Source organism: Micrasema longulum, unplaced genomic scaffold (genome assembly GCF_059751315.1).
Source record: "Micrasema longulum isolate JH-2025_06_02 unplaced genomic scaffold, ASM5975131v1 h1tg000023l, whole genome shotgun sequence".
NCBI classification, from domain to species: Eukaryota; Metazoa; Arthropoda; class Insecta; order Trichoptera; family Brachycentridae; genus Micrasema; species Micrasema longulum.
Window position 1 is genome coordinate 418,896 of NW_028277231.1, and position 16,861 is coordinate 435,756.

Consider the following 16,861-nt stretch of genomic DNA (forward strand, 5'->3'; position numbering starts at 1 on the left):
GCACTACTGTAGTTTTGTATCAATAGCCATAATAATAAAATGGAAGGCCCATATAAAAATGCCGGATTACTGGCAGGGCCGGATTATAGAGGGAGTACTGTATATATATCTGTACCTTAAAGGATAAACCACGGGAGTCAGATTGAATGAAATTTCCAGGAAACAAGATTTTGTGATTGTGCTGTTTCCAAAACATAACTTTTGAACTAAGTGAGATGATTTCAATCTACCCCAGTCGTCGTGAATTGTATGGTTTTAAACCTATCAATCAAGACTTGTTTTATTTGTGGCTGTGCCGAATCTGGCCACCTAGTAAAATTCAGATTTCTTTAAGACATGGACAATGTTCCATGGAGTTGGAACGTAGTGTGTTCTTATATATTTTTTCTATAATTTATAATTCCTTTTCCCACCTGTTAAATTTTTATGAAGTAATGAAATCTTTATTCCAGCGGGTAGATCATCCCACCCTAACCTGACAGCGGGAGCGGCGTTACAAGTTACCTTACAAAAGTTGCAGTTTGACTATTATCCGTACCACTTGGCCTCCGCTAATAGAAACCACTGGCCCGGCTACAGGTAATTTTGGTCAAAAATATCAATAAAATTCCTTGTCAATTTTGACCACTGAGCGCTATCGCCTGAGTAGAACTAGTATATTGTTTACATTTTCAGCTTTTACGCTATTTTTTACAATATTTTACGGAGATAAGATGATTAGGTAAGTATTTTATTTAGGGACAGACAACATAAATATAATTACAACTAGTTTGTATAACAGTTCATTTCTATGTAAGGAAAGCTTTTTACTGGACTGAAGATGCCTACTTAGGTGAAAGTGCTCATCAGTCAAAATTAAACTAAACTTAACCAAGGAATTTTATTGATATTTTTGATGCTATTAGATTAAAAAATTAGGTATTGATATTTTAGTTAAATGTTTAGGGAAGCATTGGTTCCGTCCATTTTACGGAAGGATGGAAGTATCTATTTTTCTTTTAAAAGATGTTTCTGAATATGTAATCATTCACTGCAGGGAATCTGCTGCACCTCATACACAGTGGTTGAGCCAAGCGCTGACAGCTTTCCGGGGGAGCTTACTATCTCTGTTGGAATCACATGCGCAGGTCAGCTAATGTTTTATATTTTACAGTTCCTTGCCAAAACGTAATCTTAATATTTATTTATTTATTAAATATACGGCCTTAGCCAATTACAACAGTTACATGAAGAAACATAAATACAAGAAACCGAACAAAAAGAACATAAAACTATGTAGCAAAGACAAACAAGGGCAATACAATAATGGTATACAATATATTCATAAAAATGAAAGACATATATGACTTTGAGCTAAACCATGCTAATGTTTCTTCATCCCACAATATTTTAGTGGCGAAGAGATCTATGAAAAGCCGGAAGATCTATCTCAAAGAAATCCAAGTCGTGTGACGAATTGACTAATCTACACATTCTGAACATTGGGGCATGAAAAAAATATTTGCTCTTAAAATATTTAATCAGTAACAGATTTTGACTTCTGGTGACATGGTTGGAAACATGAAAAGAAATTGATTGCAACAGAGATGGGACATCACTTATAGCATTAAGTATTTTGAAAATGCATATAAGGTCCATCTCAGTTCTACGTTTCTCTGATGAAGACAGATTAAGAGATTGCTCTATTTCAAAATAGGAATAATTACCCCTTTGTAATCTGAGCAACCATGCCACTTTTCTTAGAAAACGGTGTTGGACAGACTCAATATGGTCAATGGAGAATGGAGACAAAATAGGGGAAGCGTATTCTAAATGAGGTCAAACTAGTGAGCAATAAATAGTATTAATATACGGCTTGTTGTCGACTTTATAACCCCCATCGGCGGTCAGTCGCATGCCTTTTAGTGAAAGCACTCGCTCCGCATACCCGAAAACCGTTTTAAAGACCGTGAGTCTTCCTATCGGTTTACCTCATACTAAAAAACATTTTTTTTTTCAATAAACGAATCACTCTTTAAGAATTTCTAAAATAGAACTTAACTCTACTGCTTTCATTGCCCCTTTAACTGTGAGTTTGGCAAATAATATGGATGGTGGTGGGAAAAAGAATTCCCACGCGGATGCGGGGCGAGACATTGCTGGGGGCGAAGCCCTAGGACTTCTACGATATTATTTAGTAGAGTGGACTGTATTTTAATTTTAATGAAATAAATTAATATCCTCGATATGCGGTATGCAATGTCAATCGGCCACCACCCCAACGAATGAGATGGATTAGGAATGGATGCCACTAACCTGGTTCGTTCTTGATGGAATTGAACAAATGTTGTGGTTACAAAGGATGTTGAAGTTGTGACCATATTTTAACAATGCCTACCCACATAATTCGCAACCAGATGGCTTATATCGGATGTTATCATTCTTCCTCATGAACATATTGCAATGAGAAAGTTCAGTACTGTGGAAAATTTGATATTAAAAATCTTTCTTTACAATCAAAGCATTTAATTGTACTGCGAAGTTTCTTGTAAATGTATGAAAAAAATTAATAAAAATGAACTACTTTTAATGACGTCACAAATTCAGTTCATCAGCAGAACTCACCGTAGTGAACTTGTGATGTCATAGGCAGAGTAATTTCAAAATTGCAATACTTTTAAATATCATTGCGCTGATAAAATATTTAAAAAAAAGTTTTAGCTTAGTTTTAATGCTTATTATTAAATTTTAAAAACCACTGAACTTCCTCATCACACTTATGTATTTACTTGTATTTCAGTTACAAAAATCTGTTTTTACTATGGTTTTTTTCATACATTTAATAACATCAATTTAGATTATTACTATCATTATTTTGAAAAATTACTGCACTCCGATGCCTTTTGTACAAGTCACTAAATGATTAATTCCACAATGTGTATATCGGTGATTACTTAATGTGTCTACTTTCTAACCATTTAAAATCATTGAATAATCAACTATGCTGTTTTTCAAAAATGTTTTCCTTAATTTAAAATTAGCATTTTTAAAATTTCAATTTTAAAAACAAAATGAATTTATTTATTTTTGTAGACTAATAATTTACATCATTGCTTTCATCATCAGACTTATCTAAATTAAATGAGAATAACTTGAATTAATAGAAAAAACTGATATTTCTTTAGAAATTATCAAACTCTGAAGAGATAGCGGAATCCCCGTCAGACCCACAGCACCAGACACCTCCTCCATCACCTCACAACAACTTAGCATCACAACCTCGTAAGTTCTCATAAATATTATATTTTCACAAACCCTAATTACGCATGTTTAAGTATAATTTTTTCATTGTGGTGCCCATGATATTTAATCCAATCGGCACAAGAATGCTTAGTACTGAAGAACAATCGCAACATTTACCGTCATTTTAGTGTAGTTTAGATATAGGCAACTACATACTCGTAATACCTTTTAAAATAAACTATTTGGAACAAACTCTAAAAACTGACAGACAACACCGGACTAACAAGATTCACAAATGGATATCTAATTATATGTGTCTTTTTGTTAATATTTGCAGAAGGCAGTAACTCCCCGGCTAGAAAACTGGTCCTTCAACAATTAGCCAAACTAATGACCACCTGTGTTATTCTGCGATTAGAAGATTACATTCTTTACAAGGTGCGATAATTTATAATAATAATTTCAGAAAACATGTAAATGCAAAGTTGCGTAGGTTTTCACGGTCACTGTTATCAATATTCATCTTTTTTGGGTGGTCCTGTGTATGTTGGATTCAACACGGTTCTCTCAAATTAAACTTAACGTGGTTCCCGGCACTACACACTACAAAAAATGCCACTGAATGTGCCTGCTGCCGATTGTGACACGGTACAAATTACTAGTAATGTTACACAGTGTGTAAAGTGGCCACTTAAACCAGCCAATGACAGGTCATAAGCCCTGTAGATGCCTAGACTTCTATATTACCTTTTCTGAAATGTTCTTCATCTCTGCTGTAATGTGTTAATGTTATCAGCTCCCCAGGGAGTTGAATCCAGTCCTTGTCTACAAAAATTTGGACAAGCTCAAAATATTGTTGATAAATTCACCTGGTCCATGAAGAAGTATAGAAATTGAAAAAATAAAATTTTCAGGCGTTGCCTAGTATGTAGGTGAAATAATTCAATTAGATGAATCTCACGCGCATTAATAAAGGTTTCAGCTCTTTAACTTCACAAACATCAACAGATGAAAGAATTGAATGAATATAGTTGTTCAAATATGGGCAGAATGGTAAATGTTACACAGTGTGTAAAGTGGCCACTTAAACCAGCCAATGACAGGTCATAAGCCCTGTAGATGCCTAGACTTCTATATTACCTTTTCTGAAATGTTCTTCATCTCTGTTGTAATATGTTAAATTACTAGCACATAAACACATATTTTTTTTCTACAAAACATACAGTTTACCCTGAAGACGGCTCCTGGAATGGTAGCCGAAACGTCTGAACGAATCCAACTTACGCGGAATCACCCAAAAAAGATACATATTGATGTGAATGCGGTAGAAATTAATTTTGTTTTTGTAGCACTCCTGTTTAGACGTGTTCAAATTATTGGACTAAAACAAAAATTTTCTGTTTTTAAGAGTTTATTGGTAGAAAAAAGGCACAAACCAGTGTGTGTTAAACTATTAATACTTCGTATGCATCCCATTATTATTTATTATCATTTTTATCCTTTTGGGCATACTCGATATAAGAGTTTTATAGCAATTGTGAATATCGGGGTCCTGATGCCAAATTTCAATGAATTTTTCAAATAAACCCCAGTTTACTGGTAATGCTCTCTTTTTAAATTTTGTTTTTAACTACTGCCCATTAGTTTTCTATGGGTTTCATGTTTTGACTTTTCTAAACACATACATTTGCTAAAACATTTCCGCTTTATGACAGCTAATCTTGCATAAAAATCCAGTCCTCCTCTGTGTACCTCACCTTATTACTAATTATTTTATTTATCGTTTTTTTTAGGTTTCTACCGGAGAAAAAAAAGAAGTGCCAAAAGCTTTCATCTGCAGCGACCGAGACCGGTTCACTTTACCTGATGAAGTGAGATCCCTTCACGTAGAGTTCACCCACTTCTATTATCCCGGAGACATGCAATTTCCTGGTTAGTTTTGATTTTATTTATCATTTGTGTTGAAAGCACTAACTTTATGGTCATAAATTTTAAGTCATGTTCATAAATAGAAGTATATAACCTCCCCCTAAACTGTCCGGTAAGTGGTCATTTACTGATATTTACTTTATTTCATTAAATATGGAATAATAAAATTACACCTAATCATTACTACTATTATCTTAGAAAGGCAGGCCTTTTGGCCAAATGACGTGCGAACAAACCGGCAGAAATTGTTGAGTGTTAATTTTTGTTGTTTTCATTCGAAACATGTGGAATGCGAGCACGAACTTCTGCACTTCCCATTGATTTAAGATGACAGTATACAGTTATGTGACTACAATTCATCTGCTCAGCCAATTCTACGGTGGTTTGAAGGGAATCTTCGTGAATAATATGGTTTAAGCGGTCCTCATCGAAGTCAATGGCCATCCGGAACGCTCCATGTCTTTCAGGTCGAAATCACCATCTTCGAAATGCAAAAACCACTGACGAGCTGTCCTTTCATTCATAGCATCTTCACCGTACACTGCGCAAATATCGCGAGCTGCTTTGGCGGCATTATTCCCTCCATTGAACACAAACAAAAGGAGGTGTCTAAAATGCTCACTTTCGTCTACTTGACATTCCACTTTAAAGGCTTGTAATCAAATAAAATAATGCATATAATGTAAAAGTCAACGCAATATCTTGTAGAGCAGATAATTTTCTTTCAAACCTTTGCCTTTTTGTTTTACTTATGCTACGCGGACGAAACTTACGCTAACACCTAATATTTCATTTCAGTGCCTCCCCCTAAACTGTTTGTCCAGCTGAATCCAACTCGGGTTCTGTTTGACCTGGCGAGCTGCCTGTGGTGCAACTCCTTCGTGCTCAACCTGCTGGGGTGTCTGCAGGCCACGCAGGCCGCCAGCGAGGCCGGAGACTCAGACCTTGCTTATGTGGATATCAACATAGAGGCCATCATGCCCAGGGTAAGTGATTCTAAACATCACACCTATTCTTTTTCTTATCTCTGTCTCCGTCCCGACTCAATGTCTGCGTAAACTATTGGGGTCAGCTCTCCTCGTCGTCGGGCTGCAGGTCCTTCTGTCCTGGACGACGTCCCCCAAACCTGTCTCTGCATCTGGTTATCTCTTTGTAACTACTCATGAATTTTTTGGTCTTAGTCTGGTTATAATTTGAGAAAGATCCATTGTTCTAAACTGACATAATTAGCCTTTTTACATCCGGCAATACTTATGCCAACTTCATCGTGAAGCTCTAAATTTAGGCCTAAAATGATAGTATATGTTATTTCGCCGAAGTGTAAAAAATGTTTCTTCATAGTGTTGAATTTTACCTATTTAATTTTTTTTTTAAATCAAACAGAAGTTTTTCTAGGGATTGAGTGGAATTCGAGAAGAAAATGTAGGCGTAAACTTACTGGGCTGATCAAGATTCAATTGGAATATTTAGACTTAATTATGTACACACTTCCTTATTTTCCCCATCTTGGTCTTGTCCTCGCGTCTCAAGTTTCAGATTTGAGAATATTGTTTTTCTCTTATCGTCAGGTGGTGGTGGACGCCGGCAGGGACTTCCCGGCGCAGCGCGACCGCCCGCGCTCGCTGCAGGCCCAGGTGTCCCGCGCGAGCGTGAGCAACGCGGGCGGAGTGGCGGGCGGCGCCGGCGCCCTGGCGGCCGCGCTCGCGGCGCTCAGTGCCTCGGCCCTGCTGGCGCCCGCCTGCTGCACGGATACCATGCTGCGACACGCCTCAGGTAACTAGCCGTACTGTACTAGTCAGAGTCTGACTGAACCTCTTGCAAATGACTACACCACGAGGCCGACTTTAAATGAGGGTATTAGATGCAAACTTAGAAATCTCCACCAAAAATTGAAAATTAGTTACTGATGCCAAAATAAACTATACATAAAACCTACCTACCTAATTAATAGCGTAATTCAAAACCGTCTCTAAATCTTACAAAAACAGATTTCAATTATACTACTTGGCACCGCTAACTTAGCATTTTCCATTGAGTTGGTGAAGCATAATTGAACGTAGTTATGCTGAAAGCAGCCAGCCATAGAAAAGTGAAACAGAGATAATAGCACCTTTGTGAAAAGAGTGAATAAACAAATCTCCACAACATTTGGAATGTTTTTGATTTTAACAAATGATAAACAAGGAATATATTAGTTTTTTTTTTTACATTGCAAGCAAGAATTTCACTATGTATTTGACCAGTTTAAATGATTTTTAAATTTGTTAAGATTTTCTAGTACTGTGGGTGTTTTCTGCAAATTGAGAAATACCGTTTTTGTGATTTATACCATTTTCAGAAGGTGATTAAAACAACTTTTTTAATGAAAGCGGTCTGGTTGTTTTTAGCAGAACATAGAATTGACCTAACTGCACCCGATAACATCAATATCTCATTTTTTCAAAATTGTGGACTGGCTGCTTTCTGCATAACTACGTTCAATTAGAAATCTCACAATTCTTTTTTCAAAGTTTTTCGCAAATATCTCAGTAAAAGTAATCTCAGTTTAATCGGGCTGTGGTCCAGTAGCTAGGGTCTCTGACTCACAACTGAAAGGTCCTTGGTTCGAATCCCATTCTACCTCAACGTGATTCCCGTTTTCTAGTAGTAATTTATTTACAACTCGTTGAAAACGGCCCTCAAAATTAAATATTTGGGTAAATTATAAGAAAGCAAATATTTATTTAAAAAAAAAAAACGGATGTGAAGTGTATAAAGAGAGCGCTTTCACTGTAAACCCACAACTTCTACCCAATTCCAAACAGTACCTAGTAATGATTTTTAACTGAACATAAGATTATACTTCATATCTTTAAAAATACAAAGTATTTAAATAAAATAATTTCCAGAAGAGGACAAGAGTACTCCGACGAGCGGAAAGGACGCGCAGCGCACACGTGCGCTGTGGGGGCGGCCACGTTCTGTGTGGTGCGTGCACCTGGAGCCCGTGTGGGCCGACTTCTGCGGGGCGCGTGCCAGCCCGCACAAGCCCACGCCGCTGCTCGACGCCGTGCCCTTCACTCTATGGGTGAGTACATTGTATTCCCTCACCAAATCTGCCGGAACTTAAAGTCACCTTGAGTGAAGTTATACCTGATCGCTGGAAGATTCAGTTTTTATCAGGCCATGAACTGAACTGCTTTTTAAAAATGTGATGCCAAATCTTTTCAGTATTTCTGCAGAGGTGCAGAGAACCGAACGGACAGATAAAGCACTAACTCGGCACAGTTGCATTTTAGCCAGCTATTGGTTTAGACCTATGTGTTGATAAATACAAATCTCAAGTTTACCGCTTTGGGTTGTTGCATTTTCTTTACTGTTATCTTTATAATTATTCTTCTTATTTATTTATTTAATAATGTACAAAAAACTGAACAAAAAGAACATAAAACCATGTAGCAAAGACGAACAAGGGCAGTAAAATAATGGCATACAGTTTATTCAACTACACGATCAACATATAAGACTTCGACCTAAGCCATGCCAATCGTTCTTCATCCCACACTGTGTTAACGGCGAAAAGATCTACAATGTATATGATCCATGCAGGTCCTGTCATTGTACACAATGGTGGCACGCATTAAAAAAGTCAGTTTTTTTGTATGATTGCACTTGCTGATGCTGCTGCTTATTGTTTCCTCCTTCCTTCCTTCTTTGACACCGGTAAGATCAGGGATAGTAATACAAAACTACGTACTCGAAAAGTTCAAAAGTCGTTAAAGTCTTCTATTACTCTAGATATTATGGATAGCGCTGATTTTTGTTTTTTATTTTCCAGGTGTATATCAACATGGATGACCAAAATTCGTTGAATAACTCGAATAGCCTAAATAATTCTATGAACAGTTATTCCGATAGTTGTAATCCCAGAAGATTCATGGACAGAAATTGTCACGACAAATCCAATAATCAGAGCAGACTGGAAGAAGGTAACTGACTGCATTATTTATACTGAAACACAATTCTGATGACTTTTGCCTATGTGTTATGTTGTGGTATGAACTAAGCGTGCAAATCGTTGAGTTACGAAAATACATATGTATATGCAATCCGAGTTATAGCAAATCGCCCAAATGCTTGCTGAAATATCCCTAGTTTGATTAACATCTATGAAAAGGCTGCTGTTTGTCTTTATGAAGTTCTTCCAAGTATAACTACTGATGAATTATCTTCAAGGCAAACTGACATTCTTTTCATGTAGCAATTTCACAGTTAACAGTTTACTGATTGTATTGAAAACCAATGTGTGTTTTTCACCTTATAATAATTATAAAAGAGATTTAGAGACTCTTGCATCGAAAAACTCCCTCAGAGACAGAGAGAAATTATCAATGTTCGACATAGAAGTAGCCTTTCCAACAGTCAGAACCATTGTCATGTTTGTCCTGTATATTGAAATGTGGAAATATTGACGCTGTCTAAGGTAATTATCCGAGACATATAAACTAATGTCTTGGATAGTTGCAGGATTATTAGCAATACTGCGCAGCAATGGAAAGAAATGCGTAGCTAGATACACATCTCTTCTAGACTTCAAACTGTTGTAACCAAGCATACCCTGGAGAAACTCAGTAGGATAGAGCCATGGATATTATCCTCACTCCCTCGTGTAGAGAAATTGTCGAAATTTCTTCTATTACTAACTGCAGTGTTCATTATCAGGATTGGTGTAATCTTCACTAGCAGAAGCATCTCAAAACGTCGGCGAAGATTGCATACAACACACACCCCTTATTACCCACAATTTTTTTTTCTGTGTTATCACATATGGTTAACCATCATTGTTAATCGCTTTTTGACAGTAGTTTGACTCTGCAGACTCATTATCTAAAAGAACTTTTCTCTCATGTATAGCGATAAAACATCTTTTCTACAGAGCTGAAGCTGGACACGGAGGCAGACATGCAGATCATTGCTCAGTGCTCACAGCTGGTGTCCATCCAGCTGAATCACTACCAGTACCTGCTGGTGCTGCGCTTGGCTGAGCGCCTCACAGAGCTGGCAGCCTTCTTGACGCTGGACGCCGCCCGAGTGGCCGGACCGAGGGCCAAACCCAAGTAAGACACTGCCTGAGTGGCTCGATGCTGAGCTGAACTCGAGTAATATTTATGTAGAAGAATCTAGCTCCTTCATCTGGAAAAATGCGCACCCCGTTGTTAAACTGAGGTCACACGAGGACAATACAATTAATATACGGGAGAATATTGTGCTGTGACACAATGACTTTAAATACCAAGATGTATTAGAATTGTTGGATGTAAAACCATTTTTTTTTTAAAGAACTAATGAATCCCATTATCTCTTGGCTGCCAACTCCTGTGGGTCCTACCGCATCAGATTCTGTTGACAAATAGTTAACAGTGGACATCCAGGACTAGAGAAGCATGGTTAAGGCTCTTTGTAGACATCCACAGTATATGGCCCCACCAATCAAATCGCCACTACCTGAATGACATAAGGTTAAATAATAACTTCTTGAAAATGCTTTAACATATCCTTAATGATTAAGTTCACTGGTTTTTTGTTTGTTTTTTTATTTGTTAATAGACTATTAAACTAAGCCAAAAAAAAAAAAACAATTTTTATATGTCGTATTATCAGCGCTACGATTTTTCAAAGTTTTGTATTTCTGAAATAACTCAGCGTGTGACGCCAGAGGTTCTTTTCCGCTTATTCTCATTCAGTTCTTCCCATTGCTCCATACATGGCAAACAAACCGGAAATCTTCCATAGCTCTAATATCATAGGTTGATTCTTATGAACCAGTTACGTCATTCAAAGTAGTCCGTTTTTATTCAAATGTTTTTTATTATTTTTTTGGTTCATTTTCAGGAAACATTGCCATACAATTTCATGCTTCAATTTTTACCGCGCGCGCAAGAAATCATTTATTATATCCAATTTCCCATAGGGGTGAAGATCCTCATTACACTTAAGTTTTCTTAGTATGGTCACCTCTTCTATATTTCATAATATGTTATTGTCTATGGGTAATTTCAAATTTGAAAATTCTACATTATGTTGCCTAAATTCCAAATGAGTGTCTAGTTATGTTTCTTTGTACTGTGTAATTTAATTGTGTTGAAAAAATAAAATAAAATCGATCTCTTTTAAATTACAGAAACATGGCTGTCGGTTGCATAATACCACAAGTAGAACTGACTTTAGTGCTTCCATCCTGCTGTCCCGGTAAGGAGTCCTCGCGCGATCTTGACAGCGTACTTCCAGATTCTTCCAGCCTTCTAGATCTTCATCAAATTACGGGTCGGTATCAAATTTATTTCCATCTTTTTGAACTGCTTTATCAACTATTATGTAGCCCGAGCTGTTACTAAAATTCATATACCCGTGTCACTTGATAAGCTTTTTAACTGTCGACCTTTCCTCAGGTCAACCAAGTAAAAAACCATAGATTTTATCTATGGATTTTACCCGTGGGTCATTAGTATCAACAGACAGAGATCTTGCCCAAGAATTCTGACGCCATCTTTTTTTTTTCCACCGACACCATCTTCTTATGTTTTGACACAATGTTTCTCTTTTACTCTCACAAGTGCGAGGAGATGAGAATATAAAAGTAGTATGAAACAAAAAAAAAGACGTTAACATGAAATGACAAATAAAGTAGTACGAATGAGACAAAACAATCAAGGATTTATTGATTATGTGATTATTCAAACTCGCGGTGCTAAGGTGACTGGTCTCCTTCCAGGTTCGGGTACCCTGTGCTTCCAGCCCCCGGGTAGCGGTTCCCTGGAGCGGCCTTCTGCGCTGGCGGGCTCTCTGCCCAGCCTCCCCGCTCACCCGGAGAGCGACCCAATACCGAAGGAAGGCCTGCCCAATATTGCCAACATCAATGCCAGTAAGTGGACTTTGACCGGTTTCATTCTTCTTTCTCTCCAAGCGGGATCCGGTGAGTATAGCCGCGGTCCCGATTTGGAACTAACACTGTATATCTTCACTGTCATACGGGCGAATTAGAATAAGGTGAATGTACTAACCATGTGTCCGAGGGTTAATCCATTTGCTCCACCCCTGAGTTGCTTCGAGTTGACCAGTCGAACTGGTGTGTATAAGAACTAACATTGTTTTTATTTATAAATCATTTAATACAAATGAATTAATTCCCAGAAGTTACTATAACTCAATTCGCGACTTAATTTTTTTTTCTTTTTTTTTAAAGCGCATATTTGTATAAAAAAAAACAAAGCATATTTAACATCTTTATTACTAAATATATCACAACAATATACAACCAAAACACTTTTCTTGGGCAAACGAAATAAATATATAAAAACGCTTTCAAGAATGCAGTGCTAAATCTAGGACTAAAGGAGATAAGGTCGTTTACATCATATGCTATGCAGACGATGCTAATGTTTCCTATATGTATTTGGGTTTTGTGTCGTTGTTTGATTTGTTTGTATTACTACAGCGCCCTTGAGGTGATTTTCACAAAAATGGTGTATATAAATTATCCAAACATTATTATTATTATTACGTTCTTCTTCCTTTCCGAGGCGGGATCTGGAGCGCGCGGCCGCGGTCTCAATTTGGAACTAACACTGTATTCCTTCACTGTCATACTGGGAAATTAGAAAAAGATGATTGTGCTGACCATGTGTATTTGATTGATCACAAATTGACAATACTGCAGTGAGGGGTACAATGAAAGCTTTTAAAGTTTCTTTGTTTTTTATTTCCGCGGTTTGATTGTAAAGAAATATTAAATTTTCGTTTAGTTAGTTTTAAAAAAAATTATATTGATATGCGAAACTGAAGAAAGACTCAAGTCTTTATGAACAGTTTTGGGAAAGGGGTGGATGCTTTCATTGTATGCAGACGATGCAACCATAGTGCATATTTACGTAGAAATAAATTTTTAGACAAGAATGAGGTCGTGTGTTGTGTAATTATTATTATTATTAATAATACATTAGCAGCTATTAAGCTGATGCGTGTATATCAAGTGTACATGGTTATTAAACATTATACATTGCTGTGTGCATCTAGTTAACATTAACTGAACTAGCGCCAATCTCTTTCTCGGGAAGGCCATTCCATTTTTGCACAACTCGGTTTGTCAGGAAGTTCTTCCTGGGGTTGGATGAAAAGGAGGTAGTGTTGAGTTTCAATGAATGACCTCTGAGATGGCGGTTTTCATTCATAGTGAACATTGATTTCAACTTGGGTACATTATATTGTTCAGTTAAGATTTTGAATGTTTCAATCAAGTCACCACGCTGCCTCCACTCTTCCAACAAACTTAACCCAAGCTCCTCCTCCTAAGTCCTCGTATGATTTATTTCATAGAGAAACTACCATTTTAGTTGCTCTTCTCTGGACTCTCTCCAGCAACTCTATGTCTTTTTTGAAATAGGGACTCAGATTTGGTAGGCATACTCCAGGAGTGGACGAACATATGTTTTATAATTTTTGAGGAACAAATCTTGGGTGATGTAAACTAATGTTTTCCTTATTAAGTATAAGAGGGAATTGGTGCGTTTGACAATTTCGATATTATGTAATTCCCATTTAAGATCACAAGTAATCAGTAATGCAGTATTTTGATGTTTAGCAGATACAAATGATTAGTTTTTAGTATTGTACGGGGTTCTACCTTTAAATGTCAGAACTTGTGACATCACGGGCGGTGTAATTTCGAAGTATCGGTGAGGATTTACAAAATTCCTAATCATTAAAAAATCATAGCGATTATAATCGGGCACATAAAAAGAAAATATTTTTTAGTTAGTTTTATAGTCTATTAACAAATAAATCATTTTTATCCTTGCAGGTATAACGTCGATGCGTCGCGGGCTGACGTCGCTGATGTCGTCCCTGGACGCGGCGCTGAAGCCCGCAGAGGGCGCGCCCCCCGCCTCCCCTGGAGGGCCTCCTGCATCCGATCAGTGGGACGCTCTGTCGGTGGCCAGCTCCGACAGCGAGAGATACGTCATGGTGCAGCTCGCACAGACAGACATGCACGACGCGCCCTTCAAGTACGAGCAACCATTAATCTCATTGCGCTAAATATGTAGGGTTTTCCAAAACTGACTACAAGGTATATGCAAAAAATAAGTTATGAAAAAAAAAAATTTAAAAAAATTGTGAAAAAACCTTTAGACCTTAATCTATTCTTCTACATAACTCCCACCACTTTTGTAAGCAATGAAGAAGTTCATTGGTATTTTTTTATTTTTAATAGACTATTAAACTAAGTCAATTTTTTATCTTATTTAATTTTTATGTGTCGTGTTATCAACGCTATGATTTTTTAAAGCTTTTTTTTATTTTATTTACTTCACATGTGACATCTCATGTTCTCGTCCCCTTCTTCTCAATAAGTTCTGCTGATTGAGTGATATGACTGAACTTAGAGATCCCGAAAATAAATCTCGCTGCGGCATTTAATACAGACTGTAGGCGAGTCATTTTGTTCATTGGTAGACCTGCATAGATACCATTACAATAATCGGCTCTAGACACTACAAACGTATTTATTAATTAACGGGCGACATCAACGGGAAAATTTTTGCACATGCATTTAATTTGTCTCAGCTGGTAGAAGCATGAACTTATCGTTCTACTAATTTGAGCGACAAGAGAAAGGTCAGAATTAAGGAAGACACCCAATAGTTTAACGGTGGGTAAAGCGGTACTCCCTACATCAGGTTGTGCCGTATCCTGAATAAAATTCTGTCATCTGGCTGTAGCCGCCCATAGTTGTTCAGTTTTTAATGGGTTTAATGTTAGTCTGTTTTCAGCCATCCAGTTTCCTATTTTCTTAATGCATCCATCAGTTAAATTAACACCAGTTCTCTCGCCTAGTTTGCAATAAAATAAATCTGTGTATCATCTGCACAGCATTGAGACCACAATCCACATTCTTTGATAATGTTCTCTATATCGTATATGAAGTTACTTCTTTTTTCAGGCTTTGGGATGGAACTGCCAATACAGTAGATGGCGCCGTAGAAGTAGCTACCGAAGTCATAGAACAGTCTTCCTCCCCCAGTGAACGCTCCATAGCCAGCTCGTGTAGGAGAAGGGACCTGGTAACGTAATATTTTAAAATTACATTTATTTTGAATGTGATATAAGATAAGGACAAAAATGCCTCTTTGAATTGATCACACTGTTGATCGAAGTAATTTGGTCTATTTACATTATTTGTTAATTGAACACTATAACGTCAGGTCTATGCAAAAGCTGCAAATCTGAAAGATTTCAACTTTCCAGAAGACCATAAAACACTTTATAAATTGCCAAGCCTAGTTGTCAATTCCACTTCGGTCAACCAGTTCAAAAACCGTTTCGATAGAGGAAGAAGAACACAGACAAAAAGCAGCGCCCGAGATATAGGCGCACCAGCAAAGGCTGCCTGCCTTTAACAAATAATATGATCACTAGATCCTCAATACAAATACAAACTAATACCACTTTCGAACAAAGGGATTTTGAGTATTATTCAATTAAAATCTATAAACTACTTCCACTATCTATTAAAACAATTAGTAATGAGAAAATGTTTGAAAAGGCTATAAAAAAATGGATAGTGGAGCTAGGTAGAAGTAAAATGGAGTGTCTCATACGCCCAAACCAATATTTAATCAACTGCTCCACAAGTGTATAGTTTATGTTAGGTTTTTGTTATTTTCATTTTGCGTTTTGTAATATAAATAATATAGATGTACATGAATTAATTATAAACATAAATACGTAGTGTTTAAAACTGTCTGAATATTTTGTTAATTATCTCTACTTATTAAGTTAGTCTTCTTTGTTTATTCTCAAATGTAAAAATATTTTTAAAAAAGTATATTGCTAAGTGTCCTAGGCACGGGTAACCCCAGTGAGGTCAAATTATTTTTATTATTAATTATAGTTTGTTAGAGAAAAATATGGATAAATAAATAATAATTATTATTAATAAGTTATTTTACATTAGAGGGTAGATTATTCCGTAATCGAGCATCTACCACCGTGAAAGATAGTGCAAAAAAATAAGTGTGGTGAATGGGTATTAAAAGGGTTCTGTCATCACTAGAATGAAGAGATAGTTCATGTAATGAGAGAAATAATTCTAGGTATCCATGTCCACATTCAAACTTCAGCATGTCGAGGTTCTCCAAATTTCCAAGGGCTTCTATTCACGAGTATCCGTGGTCGTCGGTGACGTATCGGCTGAGGATTGTCCCTCAATACCCTGGGATGAGTTGCAGGTTAGTTGCTTTATCGTTACATTATTAATTTTCTGTATTATTAAGAATGATTCCACACATCATTACACAATTTGTCAAAAAAAAAATATTTTCACGGCCTTTCAGACATGGGTAGCATTTTCTGGGTTGTTGTGCCGTGTGTCGATAGCACTTTTTGCCGACGCTTCAGCGTTCCGTTCATCATCTGGACTGAAAAAAAAGTAATGTTGGGTTGTTCTTGTTCTTAAGGAGAGTTTAACTTTCTTTATTGTGATAGAAAATTTGACAAGATTTAACAATAAACTTAATATTACATGGGCCTGAATATTGTACAAGATCTAGTGCAAGATTTGACCCAATTAATATTGCGTCGTGTATAATACAAATTGGGTGAGATCGTCGATCAACTTTAGAAAAATTAGAACACAACCTCTTTCTCAACAAATATTTGAAGCGGAAGCCGTTCC

The 16,861-nt window shown here is 36.9% G+C and overlaps 1 protein-coding gene across 1 annotated transcript in view; it reads left to right on the forward strand.

The window, feature by feature from the left end:
* Positions 1-16,861, forward strand: part of LOC148285577 (bridge-like lipid transfer protein family member 3B) — a 38,327-nt gene that overhangs the window by 6,475 nt on the left and 14,991 nt on the right. The window contains 15 exon segments of the mRNA XM_088243472.1: positions 453-579; positions 1,037-1,127; positions 3,165-3,261; positions 3,560-3,660; positions 5,016-5,154; positions 5,950-6,137; positions 6,720-6,924; positions 8,040-8,218; positions 8,969-9,119; positions 10,067-10,247; positions 11,312-11,454; positions 11,903-12,052; positions 13,988-14,192; positions 15,128-15,248; positions 16,281-16,415. Coding sequence (XP_088099598.1) covers positions 453-579; positions 1,037-1,127; positions 3,165-3,261; positions 3,560-3,660; positions 5,016-5,154; positions 5,950-6,137; positions 6,720-6,924; positions 8,040-8,218; positions 8,969-9,119; positions 10,067-10,247; positions 11,312-11,454; positions 11,903-12,052; positions 13,988-14,192; positions 15,128-15,248; positions 16,281-16,415 — 2,213 coding nt within the window.